Here is a 27,546-nt window from a genome sequence, read left to right as displayed (position 1 = left end):
TTGCGAAGCCCAAAATGGAGTTTGGAGGTACCAAAGACGAAATAAATTATGGAAGCAATTACTTTTATCTCAATAGACAATACTCCTAAACTCAGACATATTTGTTTCAGTTCATCTTGATAATTTTTGTTTTCCACAGTCGTTTGACACCTTCAATCTTGATTTTTTTCCAGGGAGTTGTTTGACACCTCCAATCTTAATAAATGATAATATGAGGCAGGCATTACCTGTGAATGGGGACGAAGTTTGTATTATTTTTTTTTAATTCAAGCATGCTGATAAAAGAAACGGAAATACCGTTACGTTTCAGATATTGGTTCTGTTGTTAGGGATTTAGTTGTGACGTTATTTAAGTTATGACGTCATATTCAATGTAAATAAAGAAACGCTGTTATCCAGGTAACGTTTTTTTTCATATTAAACAATTATTAAAAATGATTGGGTGTTGAATTCCTTACTATATTTGTTGATATGTTGATGATTATACATTTTATTCAAAGTCTCATGCAAACAAGACCGGAAACGGAAGTAGATCTGAAAAAAAAAGTTAACGATTTTGAGTTCATTAGTAGAATGAAAAATTCGGGAAATTTTCCCGATTTAAAAAAAAAAAATTTATTGATTTTTCTACCGTAATTGGGGACTACGTTCCCATATTAAAAAGAAAGGCTATTTAATATTTGTTTGCTTTGACGTCTTGAATTTCTCAGTTGATAATACTGAAAAAGAAACCTATATCAAAGCCAAAGGCTGTGGCCTCTTGACTTAAGTCAGGACAAGTTCATTGATATTATTGTTCCCAGCTTGACCTGGAGATCAATCTTCTGAAATCTCTTCGGGTTGTCTGTTCTGGCCCGAGATGGCTGATGCCAAGTGGTTCTCTCCGAGTACTTTGGCTTCCTCGACCATAATAACAGACTTCCCAATGTCCTACACATTTGCTACACACTCATTTTTTTGTGCAATATAGAGACAGAAAGCAGTGCCCATTCAAAACAGGAGATCCCGGACAATTTGTTTGCGCTCATTTTTCGCTTATTTTGTATTTGTCAGACATCGATACCTGTATACACTTGTAGATAAACGGTTTTTCTACATTTTCGTGTGCCTTACTAGGATCAACAATCTTTCTATTTTCAATCTCATCAAGTTTGACAAAAGTTTTACATCTTGAACTATTTCGACCAATCAACGTTGATTTCCGGTAACTAGGATCTTCTACCTTCTTAGTTGAAGATCCTCTGTGGTCTTATAAAGCTGCGCCCTGCGGAGCACCTGGTTAATTATTGATACAGTACATAAATTTATACTTGCAATCATTCTTTAACAAGTCAATCTGTTGTTTGAAATTATTCATGTCATTTATCCTGCCCTCTCAATGATATTTATAATTCTACGACTTTCTAGGGTACAGTTGATTTTAAAACCCCTTAACAACTTACAATTTCACTATAAAAAATGGAATAAAATATGCTATGTGCATTCAGTTAACTAAAGTTACTGGTTTATCTGTATATCACAAGGATTCATCTCTTTTTCTACTCAGGGCTCACGCTACCAGGCGACTTGGGCGAAGAAGTCGCCTTCCCGACCGTCACTTCGCTTTCCCCGACCCCCGAAAGCGAAAACAAGTCGCCCTGTCCATGATGATACTCGTTTTCAGTCGCTTCCGTTGTCGGACATTTTCAATTTTTACCAAGTTGATGAAACATCAATTTTTTATTGATAATTAAAGAAATTCAGACATAAACGATTCATTATCTTTAGAAAAGAGGTTGAAGCATTGTCTTCGCAGTGTGTAGCAGGTTATTTGATAAAAATACAACTTTTTATCACTTCATGCATTTCTGCAAGTTCCGGTGCTTGTTACTCGAAAACGTACATCAACCTAAATTTCGGCGGCAAAATAAGTTTGTTACTTCATTTAAACGTGATAAAAGTTGCCTCCAGTAAATGTTTAATTCATTTATTGCATTAAAAACGACATGTTCCTTTCCATATAACTTGTCAAACATCGTTTATTTTTGTAAATTTTCTTGCATTCGTCCGCCATTGACCGATTTCTAAACTACGGATCTGAACCGGACCAGCTATGAACGAAATCCGTACTTTTACAATAATTACTACAGACGCACGGATGGAACAGCTGACAGAAGAATATTGATCTCAAAAGGAAAAATTACGCATTCCACCCGCATTAAGAGACTTTTGGTTACATCTAATTGATTGGTGTATATAATTCCCTATATTTTTTATGGATTGTTTCAAACTATTGATTAAAGTTGCTTAACTCTGAGACTATTATACTAATATCAATATATTATGGCCCAGCTTAATAACTTTTATATGTTTTTATGAGAAACACTGAATTTCATACACAAGATAATTTTAAATTAAATTGTAATTGATATATTATAATTTCTTTACATTTAAATTTTTTTTATTTTTTTTTTTAGTGCTAGATATTTAGTTGGTAGTTTCTCACAAGAACCTTAGTAAAACTTAAACAACTTTTAATTTCAAATGTTACTTTAATTGTAACTTTTTTACTCAGATATGAATTGAAAAATATAAAAAGAACATTATTTACATATTGCCCTTTATACTATTGTAAAATCCAAACATTGTAGTGCACCGCGCAAATGAGCACTTCTCTTTCAAATCTCACCACTTCTCCCTATCAGTTTCAAAAAGAGAAGTCACTTCTCCCTATAATTCTGAAGTAGTGTGAGCCTTGCTACTGTGATAAATTTTCTGCTAAATGAGTATAGATGTTAATTGTGAAAGCTTCTATATTTTCAGGTTCATAATGGTTATGCATGTAGAATTACAGGCTACATGTAGCTCTCTAGGATATATTGAAGGGAACAAGTATGTCAAGGAACCAGACTGCTTAGGTATGTTTTGTACTGCATTATGTTACATGTGATTGTTAATTTTTGGAAAATGACGCTTCAGCGGCATTGTTCCGATACCATTGACCAGAACAACAGGAAGTTGATTATTGCCTCCGCCTACCGCACTCGGTTTCATTTAACTATTTTACAAACTAACTGGTATCTGCTTGTATTCTGCTACACTTGAACAAAGTGTTGTAGTCGGAAGGGAACCAGTTTACATACTTAACTTTATTTACAACAAAAAAATTGACCTGTCCATAGAAAGGCTTGTATAGTCAGCGGTTTTATTCTCCATAATTGGACCTTCCAGAGGGGGTGCGGACTACGAAGTACAATAAGCAAGAAATAAGAGAACAAGTTCAATTTCGCGGCGAGGTGGTTGTTTACGTTCCGTCATCATTGATATTGTAGAGGGCGCTCTCATCATTTTTCAAACTAATAATTTTAACTCATCCATAATAATAAGTTATTTCTATTCAATATCAAATTAAAACTGATTAATATAAAAACTAAACCTTTCATTACAAATTTCTCGTTTCTTTTCAATGCATTTGAAATAAACTGGTATCTGCTAGATTGAAACGATCCAAACATAGTAAAAAGACAACCGTAAACCAGCTTAGAATTTGTAAACTACAAAACGTAATTGGTTATTGTTCATTCCGTTTTGGTGTTTCATACCGACTTATATGGTTTGTATAAGCTTAAGACCCTTCAAACATTAATGTGATAGGTATAATAAAGACTGTTTTACAAGAGGATGGAACTATTTTACTTTCAAAGTCGTATTATAATGATATCTGTCATGTGCGGATTTCAACTCTCACCGGTTAATTTCTTCTTTTACACGTGCTTTTTAAACTTCCTGTTTAAACATCGCAAGTTTCAAAATTGTTTTTAAGTGAATTAAACTTATTTTAGCAATCATGAAGCGTTCTAGAATCTTTTCTAGCAGTTTCTTCTTCTGTTTGATGATGGAAAACAGGTTTTCTCAAGAAAATACCGCAAACAATCGCAGAGGATTTGAAATGTACAAGTCAAATCGGCACCTGGTTAAATCAGCATCTAGTCAAATCGGCACCTATTTGAAGTCAATTCGGCATCCAATAATATTTGTTATAATATTTTCTATTCAATTGATTAATAAATTTTACCAAGTACATAAGTTAATATGCTGTTGTGTAAAAAGGTAAACAACGAAGCCTTTACCCAAGCTGTTGTTTTAACAATGAGACAATTAGAAAAATAAAATCAAACTTTCATGCCAAATAATTAGCAAATTTTAGGGTTTTTTTTCAGGAAAGTTTATACAGCATTAAACCAACAACCCTGTAAAATGCTCAACTGGTTAAAAAATGCATAAGAATATCCAATACCTCATATATTTGATTAAAAATACACATTTAGTTGAGAAAAATAAATATAAACAAAATGTACATGATGTACATGAACCCCAAAAAAATGTGAAAGTTAATATTTTTGGACAATCCCTTCCTTAGGTATTTAACTCTTTTTGCTTAAATACTGAACAAAATTCTGGCAACCCCTTTCTTATTTTTACTCTTTTTGCTTAAAAGGTGACGAATTGACTATATCAGGTGTCGATTTAATCAGGTGCCGATTTGACTATACAGGGGTCAAAATTAACTTATGAAGCCCAGTAGCCACCTGGGCTACTAGACTTGAAAATCAGTTAGCCCAGACAAAAAGTCAGTAGCCCACATAATTGTACTATCACCTGTGAAGCCCGCAAAGCGGGCTGAATTTTCTAGGGGGGTTTGGGGGGCATGCCCCCCAAGAAAATTTTGAAATTTTAGACTCAAAATCCTGCATTCTGATCATGAGCATACCTGGAGGTGATTTAGATGTCTGGGAAAAAAGTTATTTTTTTATTATCTTTGTTGTTGACTTCAATCAAATTTCATTAAAAAAAAAAATCATTTGCAAAATGGGAATCTAAGTATTCTTCATGCCCTGTGTACAAGATTTTTTTTACATATCTTTTAAAGACAACTAAAGAATTCTCTGTTCTGGAATACATGTAGATGATAGATGAAATATTTCATTTTATTTCTATAATTTCTATAATAATCTTATTTATTAAATATCTTGGTCGATTCATTTTGCGTATTAAACTACGTACATTTGTAAACAAATGACCCCCCCTTTTTTCTCGACTATTTCATGTATTTCAAAAGCGTTGTCATGAACTTGATATCTTCTCTGATTTTCTTTTTTTTTTTTTGTAAACTGTTCAGTTAGTAAGAAACATAAATCATTTTTAACTAATAATGTTATTTATTGTGGTCGACAATACTCTACTTTCGTTTTTGACCTTCATTCTCTGTACACCACGTGGGCTTTGAAGATGTAACTACAAAAGGTACTGTTTTCCAGATTCTTAGCAGCATTATATATATCATACTTTCTTTTATTTGACTGATATTACTTCATGACATGCTATTGTCATCTTCCCTGGCTTTCTTCGCTTTCTTGAAGCCAAAACCGTGATTGCCTTATATTGTTAATGACCATCGGAACACCTCTCTTGTTATCCTTGCAAGCATACGATACATTCCGACTTTAAATAGACGACCAATCAGTGACCTGAATTAACGTGAACTATATTTAGTCACAGGTAAACACTGATTTGACATCCTTGTTTTTCGCGACCGAGACTTTGATGCAATACATTTTAAAAAGATTTTTCTTTTTGAATTTACATTTTTGTCCGTGAAGTAGCCAGTATTTGGAGTCACGGTAAATGGCGAATTTCAGTCAGTCAAGAACTTGTTTTCAATTCGCCACCTGGGCTACCACAACTGAGTAAAAAGATCGCCCAGGTCAATTTCTGGTCGCCATTGGGGACTGGGCGACCGTTAATTTTTTTCCCTGCAGTATACCGGGTGCCAAATTAACCAGGTGCCGGTTTGACAAGAATTCTTTGAAATTACCTGAGTTTCATTAATATTAGACCTTTGATAACAGTAACAAAAAGATTATATACCTAAAATTTTGTGGGGAGAAGGGGGTTCGGACTATGTACCAGTGAGAAATATACAAGCCTTTCTACGGTATTTATTTGTACAATTCAGGAAGTCTTGACCTATTCATTTGTCTTAAAAAAAAACAGCCAGTTGTCATCTTCACTTCACACACACCCATATACGAATATCAATTATATGCTTACGAGACATGTTGCAATATGTTAAACTAATTACTGTATGTGAAAATCAAGACTTGCATAAAAAATATCCCAATTTTAGAGACAGTGGCATCAATTCTCCTTAAAGCTTTCAGCTCTTTGATTAATTCCAATATATACATGTACATGATATATATACAAAAAGATGTTAAAATGGTCAAGTGTATGACATCAACCTTGACTTTGTTGTCACATGTATATATATAGAAATAAGATGTGGTATGGTTGCCATTAATGAGAACTCTCCATGAGGACCAAATTAAATGACACAGAAATTTACAAATATAGATCACAATACAGCCTTTAACAATGAGCAGATCCTACTTCAGTTTTCAACTTTTGTAGTGAATTATTCTTCAAATTTGATTGAAAAGTATAAACATTTATGAAGAATTTTCCAATAAAAATTTCCTAATTTATATAAAAGACATTCAGGTTACCAGGTTTCATTACAAACTGTTTTGTGATTGATAATTACAAGAAATTCAATCTATCTTACTTATGGTAATGTTCTGGAAAATCGCACCTTATGTTTTGCTAGTAATTGCTATAAAACCTGGAAACATGTGTTAAAGCCTGTAAATTAATGGTTTTGGTTGCTGCCTGCCAATGTTGTAAATAAGGCTCGAACACAATGTGGGCATGTCTCTTCTTTCTTATATTGTAACATAAAGACTTTGTTACATGTCACTTGTATACTTGGGCATTTCTATAGATCAATAACAAATTATATATAATTATAACGTAATATTTTCTTACTGTATTCTGGACATTTTGGTGCCTTGACCAGGGTGTTGAGAATGGGTGACTAAATTGATAGATTTTTTTCTTTTTGCAGTCCAAGAATGTTGTTAATATGACACGAACACAACCCGGGAACGTTACTTATTACGACATTCATATATGTTTACAATTTACTGTATTAAGATAAATAAGGACCATTTTTTTCATTGTTTACCTTTTTGTCACACTATATGGCCTTTTATAGCTATATATTATAGCTTACTATACAGTATTGTTTTTTTCACAATTGAAGGTTGTAGGGTGACCTTTTGTTGCTTTCATCCATGTCCTTTAATATGTCTCTAGTGGATAATTGTCTAATTGGCAATCATACATTTGTACATCATCTTCTTATATTTTTCTTCAATTATGTAAAACATACTTTCAGAGGCTATCAAGGACCTCATCAGATTTCTGAAACGTGAAGATGATTCATTTGAGATCCGTAGAGAGTTAGGAAATGCTCAGATTGTACAGAATGATTTACTTCACATCATTAAATGGTATTCACATGATGAAAAGCTGTTTGATGCTGTTATAAGGTGAGGAGCTCTACTGGTCAAGAACCAGTTATAGTGCCAGGGTGATCATTTAAATTTAGGGAAGGCAGTAGATCTAGATTATAAACAAGGCGACGCTTTATTATCAATGAGACATCATTCCAACAACAACAACAAAACATGGACAAGGTCATCTATCATGAACTATGGTCTTTAAAGTTCAACTTTATGGAGCAATATCTAATTTTGGGTTACCTTTTATTTGTTTTATATCTCTAATGAGACTTTCTGTATCTACAAGAAAATTACACATTCTAAGAGTATTTAGTATCTACCAGTACAGTCTGGATAGAAATTTCTTACATTTTGTAATATCATATTAATATCACTACATTCTTTAATAATAATAATAATAATAATAATAATTCTTTATTTAAATAAATGATAGCAATTAAATGTATCTATATAATAATGTTTTTTTGTACATTTTCTAGAACTCTTGAAAATTTTAACATTGTCTTTCATTTCTTCTTTTTCAGACTTCTTGTAAACTTAACACAACCAGCTATTTTGTGTTTCAACAATACAGTTCCTACTGAGAAAACCATTAGGAATATTTACATAGAAATTGAATCCATTTTACAAAGCTACAAAGAGGTTTGTTTAGCAGAGTTTTCAGTGTGAAACAAATTTCATTTCATTTTTAGATGTATAAATAAAAGAAGAAGTGGTATGATTGCCAATGAGACAACTCTCCACAAGAGACCAAAATGACACAGAAATTAAAAACTATAGGTCATCAATTTCGAAAGTTTAAAAGACAATTTTGTGAAGGAAAGTGTGTGATTTTTTTGTGTGGTTTGGAGTACCCAATTTATATCTGTAACTCTTCCTAAGCCCCTTATTAGAATTTCTTGAATTTTCTCAGAATCTTAATCATGTAATGTTATTGATTACCTATTTTTGTCTTTTTTTCAACATTATATTTTGGTGATTTAGCAATCAGATCATCAACTGACATTGCTTTATTAACAACATGTACAGGACGTAATGTGCATTTTGATTTTATACAGTTTTGTATATAGTGATATATTTTTTATACTTTGTAGGCCTTTGTTGATGAAGAATTGTTTAATGCTTTAACTCATAAACTTGGAGATTTACTTAAACTGGTAAGTACTTAAAACCAAGAATGGAAATTGGGAATATGTCAAAGAGACAACAATGTGACCAAACAACATAAGGCCACCAATGGGTCTCCAACAGTGAGAAAATCCTGAATACAGAGGGGGGCTTCAGATGGCCCTAAATAATAATGTGTACTCGTTCAGTGAAACTGGAAGTCATACTTAACTCCTAAACATACAAATGAACTAAAAATTAAAAAAAAAAACCAAGACTATCAAAGGCCAGACTAACAATCTCCAGAGGCTCATATGACATGATTTATTCATATTTGACTTTTAACCTGTGTCAATTTTCTTCTCTGTATGATTGTAATTTCATAACTTCCGGGTCCATTTATTGTAAGAAAAACATAGAAAACAGTGTTCCCGCCTGCCCTAAATAGAAGGGCGCCCCGCCCTTGGTGCCCTTACCCCCGCCCTTCTGCCCTCCAAAGCCAAAGAATGCCCCCCTCTGCCTTTTCAAAAGATACATTTTACAAATTTCATGCCTTCTGGCGTTTCCGGTAAAATTGTTACCTGAGTGATTGTGTAACACTAATTAACTGACAATAGGATTAAGTTAAATACCTAATGCCTTTGGCAGTTTTATCACCTTTGCTAATGATTGTTCACTGCTAATTAGTGGATTTAAGATAATTGAACAAATACTAGATATTTAATACAGAATGAAAATGCTGACATGTTAGCCATTTTTAATGTTTACGTATCATAGCATATGTACACATAAAAAAAATATTTTTAAAGAAAATTTAAAACAATTTAAAAGGCAGACTAAGTTTTGAGTAAATTGGTAGATTGGTAAAAACGTTTTGTTTTTATAACCACGAGTATGAAATTAAAAGAAGAACCAAAGAAATTTGTATTTGAACATAACAAGATTGCACCACTTCCTGTTTTATTTCTTGTATTATAATCCTCCTTACATAGGAGCACTTAACAAATGCTTTTATTTTTTAATCATAATGGAGTTTATACCTTCTGTAATATATGCAATGTATTATTGCATCATTATAATATAATCATCTCTTGTATCACCTGTTATATTTATAAAACTCCCTACTTAGGAGCACTTTGGTGTGCACTTCTTAATACTTTTTTGTAACAATTTACAAGTTAGGTAACTTTCAATAACACAAATACTATATGTCTAAACAAGTAGTTTTAATGTAAATAATTTAATTACATAACAAATTCAATTTTGTTTAGCTCCATCTTTCAGAACTACTTGTTTATTTTTATAGACTTGTATAATTAAGTTATATAAATTATAAAATAAAAAAAAAGATTTTTCTAAGGATTTTTTTCCTGATCAAAATGGACAGTTTGCATAAATTTACATCAATTAAAATGATATGCTTTGTGTCATGGTATGATAATTTGATAATAAAAAAATCTTACTGGAACCAACACTTGGAACACATTAATTTCTGAATAATTTTAAAATACAAGTAATGTTCTGCAGCTGAGCCTAGCAATATATAATACATATATTCAAGGTTATTAATACACTGCCAAACAGTGCCCTTACAATTTGGGTTATTGCGCTAAAGTGCCCTTTCAGACAAGTAGCACCCTTCTGCCCTGAGATTCAAGCTGGAACACTGGAAAATATCCGATTGTTTATGGTTTTGAAATTCTGAATAGTGTTATCTGATTTGCCAATATATTCTTAATATATCCGATATTCTTAAACAAGATAAGATGAACATTAAACATAAAGGGGAGGGTTTGGTGTTTTGAAATAATATTACAATAACCGATATATTTGTTTAGCTGATTAGGTAGATATCTACTGTATAATTATACAGTTTTATTGAAATTGCATGCTTTTTTTGTTAATTCTCAGCCCACCTGGCATGATTGTTAAGCCAGCTTTTCCCTTGGCGTTCATTGTCCATCCTTATCAGTTAACTTTTTAAAAAATCTTCACATCTGAACTTACTGGACCAAATTTTAGCAAACACAGTCGACATGGCTTAAAATGCAAGTTTCGTCTATTACCTTGAAAACTGCTGTAAATGACAAATCTTAGCAATGTTTATCAATTTTTCCTATCATCTTGAAAAGAATATAAGATAGAAGAAACTTTAAATAGAAACATCATTTGCACACAGCACCGGCAGTCTGCTGTATGATGTCATATATAATTTTATATTTATTTTTTTTAGGATTGGGAACACAGACAGGAAGAGGATCGTCTTCTTATTGAAAGAATTTTGATATTGATTAGAAATGTACTTCATGTTCCTCCTAATGAAGATAGAGAGCAGGTCAGTAGTTTGTATTGTCAGATTTTAAGAATTGTTAAATATGAATATGATACAAGATGCAGAGTAGACAATAATTAAATGATTTTTTGGGAAATAATTTCAATTTCAAAAACAGATTTGACTGTAAAAGGAAAGTTAACAAACTAATAAAACATGAAATAGTGTTGGTACAACATGAATGTTCCTGACTGCAACCTTAAACCAGTAAACGCAAAAACAAAGGCATACTCATTTTGTAAGAAATAGTCATAGGTTGATGTACAAAATTGTGTTCCAAATCTGTGATCATTACTAATGTGTTCTCTTTCTTGTAATGATTGCAGATCTGGAGCCAATTATCATGCCCCCACAGCAGCGGAGGAGACATAGTGTTATCCTTGTCTTTCCAGACATCTCTAAATTAGTGTCCATTCTCTAACTTAAGTTTGCCTTTACCAAATGTTTTGAAACATATGCACACTGCTCATGATCATTAAGACAAAACACATACTAAGTTCTAATTTGGGCTGCATCACTTTTACCTTTCTTGAATTATATCCCTTTATAATGTTATATACAAGCAGGGGCATTATCTGTGTCCCATGGACAAATTATTCATTTATTTGTTCTTAAAAGTATGATGCTATCATAAAGGTTAACCAACATTTACAGTGTGTATCCTTCATATTGTACCACCACATCTTGTTTCAGCATGGGGCTTACTATTCCCTCTATCAGAATTATGAACATTAAAATATTCAATGTATAGGAAAACATGATTCATAGTCAGATTATGGATTTACATCATATATGTGACTAGAAAAATATATTATGGTATTAAATGCTCTTTTAATGGGGTACCAAACACTTCGACTAGAACAGAGTTGGCTCTTTTGATTTTCTTAAAATTTTGAAAAAACATTTACCTTAACCTAATGACAGGAATATAAAAAGTTCAGCTAATTTCATGAGTTATCTCCCTTAGGTCTTCTGTACCCTCTCAAGCCATAGATTTTAAGTATTAACTATATAATGAACTTTTTATTATTTAGAGAACAGACGATGATGCTACTGTCCATGACCAGGTTATATGGGCAATACATTGTACAGGACTAGAAGATCTCTTGTTATATATAGCCAGTTCTGAAGATGAAAGGAATTTCTCCATGCATATTCTAGAAATTGTCTCGTTAATGTTCAGGGAACAGGTAAATTGGTGACTTAGATTTAGATTTCTATTTTAACAATTATCTGTGGTTATTATCTTGAATATTATTATAGATAAAGACAAACTGTAAATAGCAATAATGTTCAGCAAAGTAAGATTTACAAATAAGTCACATGACCAAAATGGTCAGTTGACCCCTTCAGGAGTTATTGCCCTTTATAGTCATTTTTTAACCATTTTTCGTAAATCTTAGTGATCTTTTACAAAAATCTTCTCTGAAAAATTTGTAAATTCTTATTAACATTTTCCACTGAAACTACTGGGCCAAGTTCATTATAGATAGTGATAATTGTAAGCAGCAAGAATTGTCAGTAAAGTAAGATGTACAAACACATCACCATCACCAAAACACAATTTTGTCACGAGTCCATCTGCTTCCTTTGTTTAATATTCACATAGACCAAGGTGAGCGATACAGGCTTTATTCAATGAAGTGTATTTGACCTACTTTCAATGTCAATTATCAAGTAGTTGTCTATTACAAGATGAGTTTTAAGATATGCAACTGATATGTATAGGCCAATACCTAATTCATTAATCAGCCATGGTCTGGCTATAATATGTTCTGATCAGAACATTCATAGATGGATGATGCCAATTATTTACCTCTTTTAATGTTTTTATTGTGGATCCATTATTATCTGTAGGGTACCAATTTAATGTTGTTATAGTGGATCCATTATTATCTGTAGGATACCAATTTAATGTTGTTACAGTGGATCCATTATTATCTGTAGGGTACCAAATTTTGTTGGTACAAGTGAACCACGAATTCAATTGTTCAATGAAGTACAAAGTTGCTATTGCATGTAATTTTGACAACTATATGAAATCAAATATCCAAGAAGATACAAGATTTCCTTAATCCACTAAAATTTGTACCCTCAAATCAAAAGTAATCCTTTTTATACTTTTTATTTATAGAACCCAGAAATCTTAGCAAGCGCTGGTGTACAGAGGTCAATGACAGAGAAAGAGAAAGATGAAAGGTAAATAAATGTTACTCTGCAATCTTTTGATTTATATACATACTACTACCAGCTGAAGTCTGCCTCCAGGTGCAGGAATTTCTCACTGTGTTGAAAACCCATTGTTGGCCATAGGCTGTTTTCTGCTCTTTGTTCTGGTTGTTGTCACTTTCACATTCAGACAATTGCCATTCTCAATTTTGATTTTACTACATTTCAATTTTTAAAAAAAGTTGTTTGTTTCAAAATTACTTAAATAAACACCAGACCTAGTTGTATACTAAACAGAACTGATAAACTGTAGAAAGTAATAAAAAATGATTCAATACTTGTCTTTAAAAAAGGGTATGTACTGGTGCTGAGAGTTGGTTGTATAAAATTTTAGAAGGCAGATGTGTCTTCACTAATTCTAATGCAATTTCGTTTTGAATGATAATTTTCATTGGACATTCAATAATACTTTGAAGGGTTAGATTCTAGTTATACCAGTATGAACTAAGGAAAGCCACCATTGTGAATTTTGATTTTTTTTTTGGTCTGCAACATACTCAATTTAGATATTTCATTATTTATGTACTTATACTTTATACATTTTAGAGAGTTGGAGATGGTTAGAGAGCAGGAAAAGTTGCAAAAACTAGCAAATGTGAAGAGATTTAGTACAAGGTAGAAATTATATGTGACTTACAATTTTCAATATATGTTTATTAAAAAAATCTATTGTAATTGTAACTCTTAAAATCAAAGTTGTGTTCTCATTAAAACAGAACAAAAATTATCTGTTAACTCCGTTGTTTCTGACTATAAGACTTTGCTAATTTTCATTTGCTGATTTTCAATCAGTTTTCCTGAAAAGTAAAGATAATCTGTTTATGAATAGCCTGCAAAATATTTTTTTTTCATATCTTGCACACAAAAAAAGAACAAAACCTTTTCACAAAATAAAAAATATATATATAGGATACATTGTATAACATCAGTTTAACCAATCAAAAATAGGATAAGTAATATCATGAAATCGAACCTTCTTCAATGAATAAAAAAAACAAATTTAAAATCTTAAAATAACAATTTTTATCATGTTTGAAATTATTTAATCATGTTAATAGACATTCTCGATTTGGTGGAACCTTTGTTGTACACAACATGAAGTCTATTAGTGACAGGGAAGTTATTTATCACAAACCGCTGAAAGATGTAAATGAAATGACATTTGACTCCACCAAAAAACCAAAGAAGAAACCTAAAAATAGACAACCAATCAAAGGACAGGAGGTTAGCAGACGATCAACATTAAGTATACGTCTTGGATTGAAGGAGTTTTGTGCACAGTTCCTAGACAATTGCTACAACCCTTTGATGTATGCAGTTAAGGTAACCACAATAACTTTTTTTTGTCAATTTAGATGTTATATATGAAGCCCAGGTGGTCGTGTTGTCTAGCGGGACGGCTACAGTGCAGGCGATTTGGTGTCACGATATCTCAGTAGCATGGGTTCGAATCCCGGCGAGGGAAGAACAAAAAAATTGCGAAAGCAAATTTACAGATCTAACATTGTTGGGTTGATGTTTAGACAAGTTATATATATATAAATATATATATAAAGTGCCTAGAAAATCAACCTAACAATGTTAGAGTAGATTTGATTCGTAACTTCCTCCCCGGCGCTGGGGCTGGAACCTGTACTTTTTATTTCTAACTTCTATATATATATAAGAAGATGTGGTATGAGTGCCTATGAGACAACTTTCCATCCAAGTCACAATTTGTAAAAAGTAAACCATTATAGGTCAAAGTACCAATTCAACACATAACCTTTACTCACCGTTATATATATTGTAGTAGAAATAGTAGGTTTTTGAACATCTTAACTAGTATAGTGTAACAAATACTACTAAACAGAATTACTTCATATTTTGTCAGCACCTGAAAAGGGGTTAGGTATAATTTGTTTGCACATTACTTCCTGTTTACTGTCACTTTGAATTGTGAGTGAGGATATGCATAAAAACACATTCATTTTTATCACAACTTTCATTCCATTGATTTCTTGTGAAACCATTATATAAAGTCAGAAGATATATTATCTTATTCTCTTATGACATTCATTGAGCCTTTTTCTGTTTTTTCAGGACATTTTAGCAAGAGAGAAAACCCAGGATCATGATGAAACTTATTACCTCTGGGCCATGAGATTCTTTATGGAGTTTTGTCGCCATCATAGTAAACAAGTAGATTTGGTCAGGTAAGTTATTTAACTAATAATCCAAAGCAATAGAATAGAATTGAAATATTAAAATGTTTGTAATGTCCTGCATTTTGACTGTTTAAAAGTTCTGGAACCAAGGCTTTAAACAAGTTTTAAAAAGGAATACAAAAAAGCTAACATTGACTTCTTAATTTTAACTTATGTGCTTTCAAAAAATGTAAGTATAATGTTTATGTCAATGTTTATTGTAAGATATGTTTTTAATCAAATTATTTCCGTTGCTACTCCTCACGATATATAAAATGTTTTATTACTTAGATACAAATATCTTTTTTCAATGGCCATCTTATGTTGGATTATGGACAACCAGTAACTTCGTAATTTCATCAATATCAAAGCCATCAAGCACCTTTGTATTTTTCATAATTACCAAAATCAAATTGAAAGGTTTTTGTCGAGCCTGCAACTTTTGTTGCAGAAAGCTCGACATAGGGATAGTGATCCGGCGGCGGCGGCTAAGACGGCGGCGTTAGCTCACTTCTTAAAAGCTTTATATTTTAGAAGGTAGAAGACCTGGATACTTCATACTTTGTATATAGATGCTTCATTTTACGAAGTTTCCGTCAGTCACATGTCCAATGTCCTTGACCTCATTTTCATGGTTCAGTGACCACTTGAAAAAAAAGTTCAAATTTTTTGTAATGTTGAATTCTCTCTTATTATAAGTAATAGGATAACTATATTTGATATGTGCGTACCTTGCAAGGTCCTCATGTCTGTCAGACAGTTTTCACTTGACCTCGACCTCATTTCATGGATCAGTGAACAAGGTTAAGTTTTGGTGGTCAAATCCATATCTCAGATACTATAAGCAATAGGGCTAGTATATTCGGTGTATGGAAGGACTGTAAGGTGTACATGTCTAACTGGCAGGTGTCATCTGACCTTGACCTCATTTTCATGGTTCAGTGGTTATAGTTAAATTTTTGTGTTTTGGTTTGTTTTTCTCATACTATATGCAATAGGTCTACTATATTTGTTGTATGGAATGATTGTAAGGTGTACATATCTAGCAGGCAGATGTCATGTGACCCTGACCTCATTTTCATGGTTCAGTGGTCAAAGTTAAGTTTTTGAGTTTTGGGCTTTTTATCTAATACTATATGCCATAGGTCAACTATATTTGGTGTATGGAAATATATTATGATCTTTATGTCAGTCACACAGGTTTTATTTGACCCTGACCTCATTTTCACGGTTCATTGCACAGTGTTGAGTTTTTGTGTTTTGGTCTATTTTTCTCAAACTATAAAGTAATGGGTCAACTATATATGTTGTATAGAAGCATTGTTAGCTGTACATGTCTGCCTGGCATGTTTCATCTGACCTTGACCTCATTTTCAAGGTTCATTGGTCTTTGTTTAGTTATCTTGGTTAATGTTAAGTTTATGTGACAGTTGTAATAAAGCTTAGCTTTATACCTAGGACTATCAACATAATATCAATGATTAGTATAGAAGGTGAGACATTTCAGCGTTAGCACTCTTGTGTATATAATGGAAGATGTTATAAGTTACCATTACTCTTTGTACACTAAAATTTTAATGTCCTATATATTTGATTTTTAGTGAGACCATGTCAGTACAGACTTTCCACTACATTCAAGTCCAGTTGTTCCAGTATTATGAGATGATTATGATGGAGAAGAAAGAGGCAGTTATTTGGGCCAAGAGGTGGGATATAAGTATATTTGAATACTATTTGTTGGAAGAAGTTATGAGAAATTTCTTTTTATTAATGACTAGATCTCATAAATGATTTTTATTATGGTAGTTTATGCACTGTGTAGCCATGGTGCACATCTTTTTAAGTAGTTTGTTTGATTTATGATTTATTTATTTTTTTAATTGAAGAGGCTATAAAAAATTACCTTATCATACCTTTTCCTCTGTCATAAAAAAATGTTGTGGCTGTGAAATTTTTATGTCCTTGCCGAGGCAAAGGGGGCATGAAGTATGCCCTTTGTCTGTAAGTCCGTTCGTTCATACATCCTAAAATAGTTGCTGTTCCTTAATTGTTTGCTCAGCCAAATGATATAAAATTTTTACACAATGTTAAATAATAAAAGACACAGATCCCAGTTCAAATTTGGGTAGTGTCACTTTTACTGTTCTTGAGTCATGTCTTCTTATAACGTTATATGCAAGTGGAGCATCATCTGTGTCCCATGTACAAAATCTCTATATATTTCATAATCCATTGCACTTTAAATTCAGTTTTCGGAATACTTATAGCTAAATCATTATCATTGGTGAGAATTTTACAGTTATAAAGAAATACATGTATGTTACTTCATCACATATATAATGTCAATAAATAACTTTTTATAAACAGGGTACATTTGGCACTAAAAGCATACCAAGAACTGCTGCATTATTTGGATATGATGGACAGATCTAAAAATACACAATTAATGGAGAGCTCAAAGGTCATTAAAGGTAAATATTTTGAAAAATGAAAGAATAGGAATTTTATTTGCAAACTACAAAATATTTTAGACTAAACCTAGAGGCCTAGGATAATAACAACTTTTTCAGGCAAAAAGTGTGAGTTTTGTATATTATTGAACATGACATATCTCGTGTATCTATTTGACATTAGGAAATAATCGATGACCTAAAGAATTGCTAATGGAATTTTTGCATTACTGTTTGATTACTGGATAAACTGATCTAATTAAAGTATATATTTTGTATCTCTTATTTGTTAAAGAATCCATTAAAAGAGAAATATCTCTTCATCTAAGAACTATATTAACAGGCCACAACTATGAGAAATATTTTATTTAATTTTAAAAGCATTTTTTCTTAAGACTAGATTCAATAAGTTGCAGCTGGAGGAATGATTAGTTCAAACCACTAAATTTATTTGAATTTTTCTTATTTTAGGCAATATATTTTACATGATGGAATTCCGAGATATATTTCTGACTTTATTGAAGAAATTTGATCAGAGTAAACAGTCCAGGTATTTTTTTGTTTTGTAGTGTATTTATTTGTTATAAAAAAAGTTTGCTAACATGGAAGAAGACCTAAAATAATATTTAAGAAATATTATGAATGCAAATTCAATTTTTCGTTTATATCTATACCATAAAATAACGAGATCCAATTGGCTAGCTGGCATGATGTACTAAACCACAAATCAAAGAATTCTAATTTATTACCAACTAATAATGGACAATAGTGTTGATTAAACAATGCACAATTCAAAGCCCTCCTTTTTTTTTTTGCATAATTAATATTACTAAAATATTAATAGAAAGTTCTGGGTCGAAACCAATACAGATACCAGAAGTATATATCACATGTATTTCCCATGAGTAGTAATAAAACCAGGTCAGGAGAGAAGCAGAGAATACTTTACACCTTATAACCACCATGACTTCATCAGATGACCATAAGAGTACTAAAAACTCTGACTAGATATAAGGCGGTGGTTATCTTAATTCGGTCACAGACCATTGATGTTGCGGGTGAGTTCTAGAACTGAATTCATATATTTTCATGGGTATCAATTTTTGTGGACAGAAGAAAACTTCCATTTTGTGGATATTTGTTTCGTGGTCCTGCCATACATAATACAAACAAAGCCTATAGAATATTTGCAATTGGCTGAACATTTGAGTTTAGGGGTCACCTTTTTAGACAAAATCCATGATAATTGGTATCCAATGAATATTAGTGAATCCACAGTATATATGAATAAAATGAGACACCATCACACTTCTCAAACAATAAAAAGACCTATGTACATATGTACCTGAACTTTCTGGTTTACCTGCACTGCTACAACATTGGTGAATTTGTTATTGTTTTTTTTTTAATTGAGTTTAATTATGAAGAATAATACTTTGCAGGGCATTTTTGAAAGACTTGATTGAAACAACACATTTGTTTTTGAAAATGTTGGAAAATGCCACAAAGACAAATTCCCATCTTGTCGTGCAGAAGAAAAAGACAAAGAAAGGAAAGAAAAAGAAGAAACCAACAGCACAAGGTTTTTTTAATCATAAATTTATAATATAACTGATATACTTACTATTTACATGTATGCATCAAAGATAATCCCATCAAAGATTAGTACTACAATGCTCTATTTTGGTAGTGAGTTCCTAGATAGTCTTTTAGCTATTATAAAATCTAGCATTCTGATTGATTTTGGCAGGAGTTATGGGACTTTGACTATTTTCCCCATGTTGTACCATAATAACACTTTGTGAATGCTACTATCTTACCATTTTGATTTGACAATTTGGGATAGAGTTATGGTACTTAAAACTTTTTTTTGCTTGTTATGATGTAGTAATTCTGCATCTGTTATACTGTCTACCCAAAAGCTTTCAAATTGAAAAGAATTGTTGGTCATGATGTGTAATTAACCATATTTTATACATACATATATATATCTATAACATACCTCCATACAACTCAATATATTTTATTCTTGCTAAATACTTTCATTCTTATGTCAAACATTAACATTTAGACAAATATTCTATTGAGCATTACAAGCTCTTATGAGCCTCTTAGTCTCATAACCTTTGGTTTATTTGTATCCAAATAATTTCTATGAAGTGTAACTTAATCCTAGATGGAAATTTTACATGTTCTTGCTTATGTACCACATTTTAGATTTATCGTGAACAGCAATTACTTACTACCAGCACCTTATATCTGTCTTGTTTATCTGTTGTATTGAGAATATAAATAGTTTCATGATACCGTAAAGCGGGTTATTTTTCGCAGGGTGTAAATGTTCGCTTATTTTCACGGATGGAACAAAATTGCAAAAATGAATTCCGCCAAATTAAATTCCGCCAAATTAAAAGTGTACATACAAAGGTGTTGATAAAAATTTTGAATCAGCCAAAATAATAACCACAAAATATTTTCGTATACCTTATTCAATGAAAATCGAGAAATTTTACACCCGTGAAAATAACCTGCTATACGGTACTCTACACTGCTTCTAACATTAGTCAGTGGTTTTATCTTTCAGAAGCCAGTAGAATATTAATGTAATTTAGTAAAACCAGAGGAAAATCTCTTTTACTTATGTAAAGCAAAGTGAATTTCCTTGGTGCTTTTCTTGAAGAAAAGTATTGGCTATAAATCTAAATAGAAAAGAAAAACCTGGCATAATCTAAACACAGGTCAAAAGGACTCGCTGAAATATATTTTGTAAGTATAAATGTGTATTCATATAAGTTGTTACTTAAAAGTTGTCTTCCCTTTAATTCTGCAGCATCAGAACCTGTTCCTGATCTTACTCAGACAGAACTTGATGACAAATGGGATGAAGTATCAGAAGAGTTGTCTGCCTTGTTCCAAGGAAGAGGAGAAATACCTACTGATATATCACCATTTGATGCTGCTTCTGAAGTTCAGGAAGATCAACAAAGGTAAGAGAAGGTTTCTCCCCTTTTTTTATGGGCTTTATGTTTTCTGGTCTGTGCATCTGTCTGTCCTGCTTCAGGTTAAAGTTTTCGGTCGAGATCAGGTTAAAGTTTTTGGTTAAGGTAGTTTTAGATGAAGTTGAAGTCCAATCAACTTGAAACTTAGTTCAGATGTTCCCTATGCTATGATCTTTCTAATTTTAATGCCAAATTAGAGTTTTTACCCCATTTTCACAATCCAATGAACATAGAAAATGATAGTGCGGATGGGGCATCCATGTACTTGGGACACATTCTTTGCTCTTTCAATTATGAAAGCCCTTTTCTATTTTTGAAATGAGGCTTCATGAAACCATTGATTTGATGTGTAGGAAGGGACTTGGAAAACAAAACTTATTTGGATAAATAGTTTAATTATACCCCCGCTTTAAAAAAGTGGGGGTATACTGTTTTACCTCTGTCTGTCCGTCAGTCCATCAGTCGGTAAAATGAATATTTTTGTCGCATTTTTCTCAGGAACTTCACTACATGGATTTTGGAAATTTGATTTCAGAGTTTATATAAGCCAACTATACTGTGTGATGCGTTTTCAGATTCATCACTCAACAACTTCCTGTTTACCGAACACTTGTATCATTTCACACATGATAGTCCTGTTGAAAATTTTCTTCACATTTTTCTCAGGAACTACAGAAGGATTTCTGAAATTTGGTTTCAGGGTTTATATTAGTCAGCTATACCTACCATGTGATGCTTTTTCAGTTTCATCACTCAACAACTTCCTGTTTACTGAAATATTTGGGCAGGGTATCATCAGTGAGCAGTAGCTTGCAGTTTTACTTGTTTGATTTAAGAAATATTTCTATTACAGAATTGATGCAATGATAAAGATACAGGATGCATTAAGAGAGAAAAAACCAGGGGAAGCAATTGCTCTTATTAGATCTGCCAGGTAAGAATTGAAAAATGCAGGCAGCCTTATTGTTCTTGGGTAAGAATTGAAATTGCAGGCAACCCTATTGCTCTTATTAGATCTGCCATGCAAGAAATGAGAAATGCAGGCAACCCTATTGCTATTATTAGATCTACCAAGTAAGATATGAAAAATACAGGCAACCCTATTGCTCTTATTATCATTGGCTAAGTAAGAACAAAAATGAAGGATAGGCTATTGCAAATCTTTCTAGTGATATAAAAAAAAATTGAACTTGAAACCAACACTGATAGTTTGATCATTAGTTCAAGTAGTTATGAAGTATTGTATACTTGATATTTTTTATTTAACCCATATTTTGAATCATTTTTTGTTGCCTTCAGTTCATGATTTATATGCCCCAACTGCTGCAGGTGCAACTACTTATCTTATGTTCATTTTTATAACTAACAGTGATGACAAGTTGACTTATTTTCCTTCATGCTGCTGGAAGTTTGTGTATTATAACATTTAAATCTTCTGATGGTATTATATCAGAATTATGTTAGATGACATCAAATTATTATACCCCCGCTTTAAAAAAGGGGGGGTATACTGTTTTACCTCTGTCTGTCAGTCCGTCCGTCCGTCCATCAGTCCGTCCGTCAGTCAGTCCGTCCCATGAAACTTTCGTCACATTTTTCTCAGGAACTACACATCCACCCTTTCTGTAATTTGGTATCAACATTTATATATGTCAGCCATACCGTGTGATGCGTTTTCAGATTCATCACTTGACAACTATCTGTTTACCGAACACTTGTCTGATTTTACACATGATAGCCAAGTTGAAAATTTTCGTCACATTTTTCTCAGGAACTACAATACAAGGATTTCTGAAATTTGGTTTCAGGATTTATATAAGTCAGCTATACCGTGTGATGCGTTTTCAGATTCATCACTCGACTACTTCCTGTTTACCGAACACTTGTATGATTTTACACATGATAACCAAGTTAAAAATTTCGTCACATTTTTCTCAGGAACTACAATACAAGGATTTCTGAAATTTGGTTTCAGGATTTTTATAAGTCAGCTATACCGTGTGATGCGTTTTCAGATTCATCACTCGACAACTTCCTGTTTACCGAACACTTGCATATTTTTACACTATTAATATTATCCACTTGCGGCGGGGTATCATCAGTGAGCAGTAGCTCGCAGTTTCACTTGTTATTCCTTAGACACATTTCTTCATAATGTGTCTTATTTGGAGTAACTTATGGAAGGCAGGTCAGTGATACAGCTTCTACAAAACCCATAGATCTAAAAACAAAACCAACATCAATGCTAAAGAATTACATTAACTGAATAGCAATTGAAGTCAGTTAATCATTCACAAAATTATTTGACATGCTTTTACAGGGTTATCCAGATTTTATAGATCCTTAATTTATTTTTCCTTGTCATGTTTTGAGCAACATGGCATGTGCCACTAAAGGAGCAGGATTTGCATTCCCTTTTAGGGCACCTGATTTCAACATTAGTCTTTAGTGGGGTACCCCGGTTGATGTTGCTAAATCTAGTTTTCTTCGTAGTGTTTTCAGAATTTTTCTCTTACTTTTTCTTGTTTTGTTATCTGCCATGGTGCTTTCAATTTGTCTTCAACTTATAAGTTTTGAATGTCTTCTTTGTATCCTCCAACTCATGTTTAGTGAATATATGTATATTACAGAGAGATTTGGCCTGAACGGGATGATTTTGGATCAGAAGATATATCACCAGAAGAAGAGTTCATGGCACTGAGGGAAATATTCATGGCAACTCTACCACGTAAGTGTCACTGATAATCAATTTGACACATACAGTCAAAGCTGCTTAAGGGACCACCTGTATTAAGCAAAAACCTGGTCTCTAAAAACAGGTTTGACTGTATATATATAAAAACTTTCAAAATATATGAGATGGTATCTATCCATTCTATTTTATAAGCCAACCAATATGGCTACAAACAGGAAACATTGTCTTAAGTTTCCTTGTATGTCACCATTTTAGAGTTTTAACTTTGGTTCAATTTGTGAAATGATCTGGCCACTATTTTCAGTCCCTTTTTACATTCAAACTGTTTGTGAAATAAACATTAGAAAATAACATCTTTTACTTCAAGACGAGGAGATTCCTGAACATTCTAGAACTTGGCTGCTAGCTATAGGTGATCGATAAAGACTTACATGATTCACTAAATCAGATCCACCTCTGCATTATCATGGTCAGGGTTATTGAATGTGTTGTAAAATGATTCTGTTTTGACCATAGAAATGCAGGCACTAATTATAGCTACCGTTTATAAGGTACTTTTATTAAAGATACTGTTTTTTCACCATTATGTGATAACGCAGTTTATAGAATGTCTGTTTGCAAATGGATTCAAAAGGCTAATTGATAAATAAGGTCGTTATTTTTCTCGTTTGAATTGTTTTACATTGTCATTTCGGGGCCTTTTATAGCGGACTATGCTGTTAGGGCTTTTGCTCATTGTTGTAGGCCGTACAGTGAACTATAGTTGTTAATTTCTGTGTTATTTTGGTCTTTTGTGGAGAATTGTCTCATTGGCATTCATACCACATCTTCTTTTTTTATATCATTTAAATTTTCATTAATGGATTGATTGACTGATTGTTGGTCTGCAACACCACTTTTAGCACCTTGGACATTGTAATTTTGCAGAAGCTGGTTTCTATTGGTGGAGGGAGCCAAAGTATCTGTAGGGAAAATTGACAAAAACTAGCATTGAAGTCAATTGACCTTTTCAAAATATGGAGGACAATGGGTAATCTCATTGTTCTTACACCAAAATGAAAATAATGTTGTCATTGGTCGAATTTCTATTGTTTATCACATTTTAAACCAATCACAACGTTTTGGTTTAGGCTTTTGGAAATATTACCCAGAATGCATTAGATTCTGAAATGGCGAATTGAGATCAATGTCAAAGCACCTAGACATAAATAGGGATCCAACTAACAACCTCAGTGTTGACATGATAGTTATCATTCTATATGAACTACATAGGCCACTAGGCCATCAGATGTCCTACAGATATAACAAATTATCTCGCTATTATATAACATAACCCATTAAAGTTTATTATGATTGGACGATAAGATAAATAAAAAGTATAAAAAGATGATCAGTTTGAAAATTTAATGAATGATTTTTTGTCGAGCCTGCAACTTTTGTTGCAGAAAGCTCGACATAGGGATAGTGATCCGGCGGCGGCGGTGGTGTTAGCTCACTTCTTATAAGCTATATATTTAAGAAGGTGGATGACCTGGATGCTTCATATTTTGTATAGAGATGCCTCATGTTACGAAGTTTCCGTCAGTCACATGTCCATTGTCCTTGACCTCATTTTCATGGTTCAGTGACCACTTGAAAAAAAAGTTAAGATTTTTTGTAATGTTAAATTCTCTCTTACTGTAAGTAATAGGATAACTAGTATGTGCGTACCTTGCAAGGTCCTCATGCCCATCAGACAGTTTTCACTTGACCTCGACCTCATTTCATGGATCAGTGAACGAGGTTAAGTTTTGGTGGTCAAGTCCATATCTCAGATACTATAAGCAATAGGTCTAGTATATTCGGTGTATGGAAGGACTGTAAGGTGTACATGTCCAACTGGCAGGTGTCATCTGACCTTGACCTCATTTTCTTGGTTCAGTGGTTATAGTTAAGTTTTTGTGTTTTGGTCTGTTTTTCTCATACTTTATGCAATAGGTTTACTATATTTGTTGTATGGAATGATTGTAAGGTGTACATGTCTAGCGGGCAGATGTCATCTGACCTTGACCTCATTTTCATGGTTCAGTGGTTATAGTTAAGTTTTTGTGTTTTGGTCTGTTTTTCTCATACTTTATGCAATAGGTTTACTATATTTGTTGTATGGAATGATTGTAAGGTGTACATGTCTAGTGGGTAGATGACCTCATTTTCATGGTTCAGTTGTCAAAGTTAAGTTTTTGAGTTTTGGTCTTCTTATCTAATACCATATGTCATAGGTCAACTATATTTGGTGTATGGAAATATTTTATGATCTATATGTCAGTCGTGGAGGTTTTATTTGACCTTGACCTGGTTTTCACGGTTCATTGCTCAGTGTTAAGTTTTTGTGTTTTGGTCTATTTTCTTAAACTATAAGCAATAGGTCAACTATATTTGTTGTATGGAAGCATTGTTAGCTGTACATGTCTGCCTGGCATATGGTTCAACTGACCTTGACCTCATTTTCATGGTTCATGTTAAGTTTATGTGACAGTCTTAATAAAGCTTTATATTTAGGAGTATCAACATAATATCAATGATTAGTAAAGAAGGCGAGACATTTCAGTGTGTGCACTCTTGTTATTCTTTAGCTTTTATATGAATTTAATTAATTGTTATTGTCACTGATTTAGACATTGTCATCAATAATATCATGGTTTGAAATCATAGATCTTCTGTTCTTTCTTGTGGGTTTGGTAGGATAAGTTTAAGTGCTTCATCCTTGATGACATTCAAAAGTTACATCATTGTCTCGAAATGTAATGTTTCTATTATGAGAATCCTTCTTTCGATTGCACTTCCAACACAATACAGTTATCACAATTGCAGTAACAAACACAACAGGAATGAATGTCACCAATGTTATAATTAGAATTTTGTTGATTTTTTCTACATAGTCTTTGTCCTGTTGATTTTCTATTGTTGGCACATATCCAGGAGGGGATGAAGAGCTATCTATGTTTTCTTTTTCAGTTTTATTTACCATTTCAAAGGTTAAATTGTCATTTACCATGTTTATAGAATTTGGTATAACGTTTGGAGATTTCATTATTTTTGACATTACCTGTCCTTTTGTTGATTACACCATGGGTTTGAGCGTTGTTGGAACAAATTGGTCGAATTTTAAACTTAAAAATGTGCTTCCTCGTAGCTGAAGAGGAAAAAAACATTGAAAGGAATCAGCATTTTCAAATTTAAATTTTTGCATATCAATCCATTTCCAAAACCAGACCAGACGGCAATCACAGTGAAATTTGTTTCCTTCAAATCGAATAGTATGTAGTCCCGGTAAATTGATTTTTTTCCTGAAGTCAAACACGAGTTTGATTTGAGGGGTTTCAGATGCTAATGATCATTTGAGAGATGTATAGATTCATATCTATAAGAGTAGAGATTTTAATTTCCATATTCAGGCCTAGGGCATACACATCATTCAATCATACATCTCCTTAAAAAGGGAAGTCATGTTTTTGAGAGGTTTTAGATGTTATTGTTGATTTGAAGGAGGTATAGATTCATATCTTAAAGAGAAGAGATATTATTTTCAATATTCAGGTCATACAAATCCTCCAATCATACATCTCCATATGAAGAAAGTTGTGTTTTGTAACGAAAACAGTTAGAGGTTGTCTTTCTTTATGCCCCACCTACCATAGTAGAGGGGCATCATGTTTTCTGGTCTGTGCCTCCATCCGTCTGTCCGTACGTCCGATCGCTTCAGGTTAAAGTTTTTGGTCAAGGTAGTTTTTTATGAAGTTGAAGTCCAATCAACTTGAAACTTAGTACACATGTTCCCCATGATATAATCTTTCTAATTTTAATGCCAAATTATAGTTTTTACCCCAATTTCATGGTCCACTGAACATAGAAAATGATAGTGCAAAGTTCAGGTTAAAGTTTTTGGTCAAGGTAGTTTTTGATGAGGTTAAAGTTACATCAACTTGAAACTTAGTACACATCTTAGTACACATGTTCCCTATGATATGATCTTTCAAATTGTAATTCCAAATTAAAGTTTTGACCCCAATTTCATGGTCCACTGAACATAGAAAATGATAGTGCGAGTGGGGCATCCGTGTACTATGGACACATTCTTGTTTTGCTTGTGTTGAGAAACTATGGTA

The 27,546-nt window shown here is 32.6% G+C and overlaps 1 protein-coding gene across 1 annotated transcript in view; it reads left to right on the top strand.

Moving 5' to 3' along the window:
* LOC139510276 (protein timeless homolog) overlaps positions 1-27,546 on the top strand; it is a 74,206-nt gene continuing 46,660 nt past the window's right edge. The window contains exons 1-18 of the mRNA XM_071296768.1: positions 1-27; positions 2,803-2,897; positions 7,277-7,430; positions 7,928-8,045; positions 8,498-8,560; positions 10,744-10,845; positions 11,877-12,032; positions 12,977-13,041; positions 13,618-13,686; positions 14,130-14,394; positions 15,154-15,266; positions 16,859-16,963; positions 17,625-17,728; positions 18,179-18,257; positions 19,150-19,289; positions 20,538-20,694; positions 21,560-21,640; positions 23,337-23,434. Of these exons, the coding sequence (XP_071152869.1) occupies positions 2,810-2,897; positions 7,277-7,430; positions 7,928-8,045; positions 8,498-8,560; positions 10,744-10,845; positions 11,877-12,032; positions 12,977-13,041; positions 13,618-13,686; positions 14,130-14,394; positions 15,154-15,266; positions 16,859-16,963; positions 17,625-17,728; positions 18,179-18,257; positions 19,150-19,289; positions 20,538-20,694; positions 21,560-21,640; positions 23,337-23,434 (1,957 nt within the window). The 5' untranslated portion in view covers positions 1-27; positions 2,803-2,809. The remainder of the gene's footprint in view (positions 28-2,802; positions 2,898-7,276; positions 7,431-7,927; positions 8,046-8,497; positions 8,561-10,743; positions 10,846-11,876; positions 12,033-12,976; positions 13,042-13,617; positions 13,687-14,129; positions 14,395-15,153; positions 15,267-16,858; positions 16,964-17,624; positions 17,729-18,178; positions 18,258-19,149; positions 19,290-20,537; positions 20,695-21,559; positions 21,641-23,336; positions 23,435-27,546) is intronic.

The sequence above is a fragment of the Mytilus edulis genome, chromosome 2 (assembly GCF_963676685.1).
Source record: "Mytilus edulis chromosome 2, xbMytEdul2.2, whole genome shotgun sequence".
NCBI classification, from domain to species: domain Eukaryota; kingdom Metazoa; phylum Mollusca; class Bivalvia; order Mytilida; family Mytilidae; genus Mytilus; species Mytilus edulis.
The sequence above is the reverse complement of the archived record's forward strand: the minus strand, read 5'-3'. Positions and strand labels throughout refer to the sequence as shown.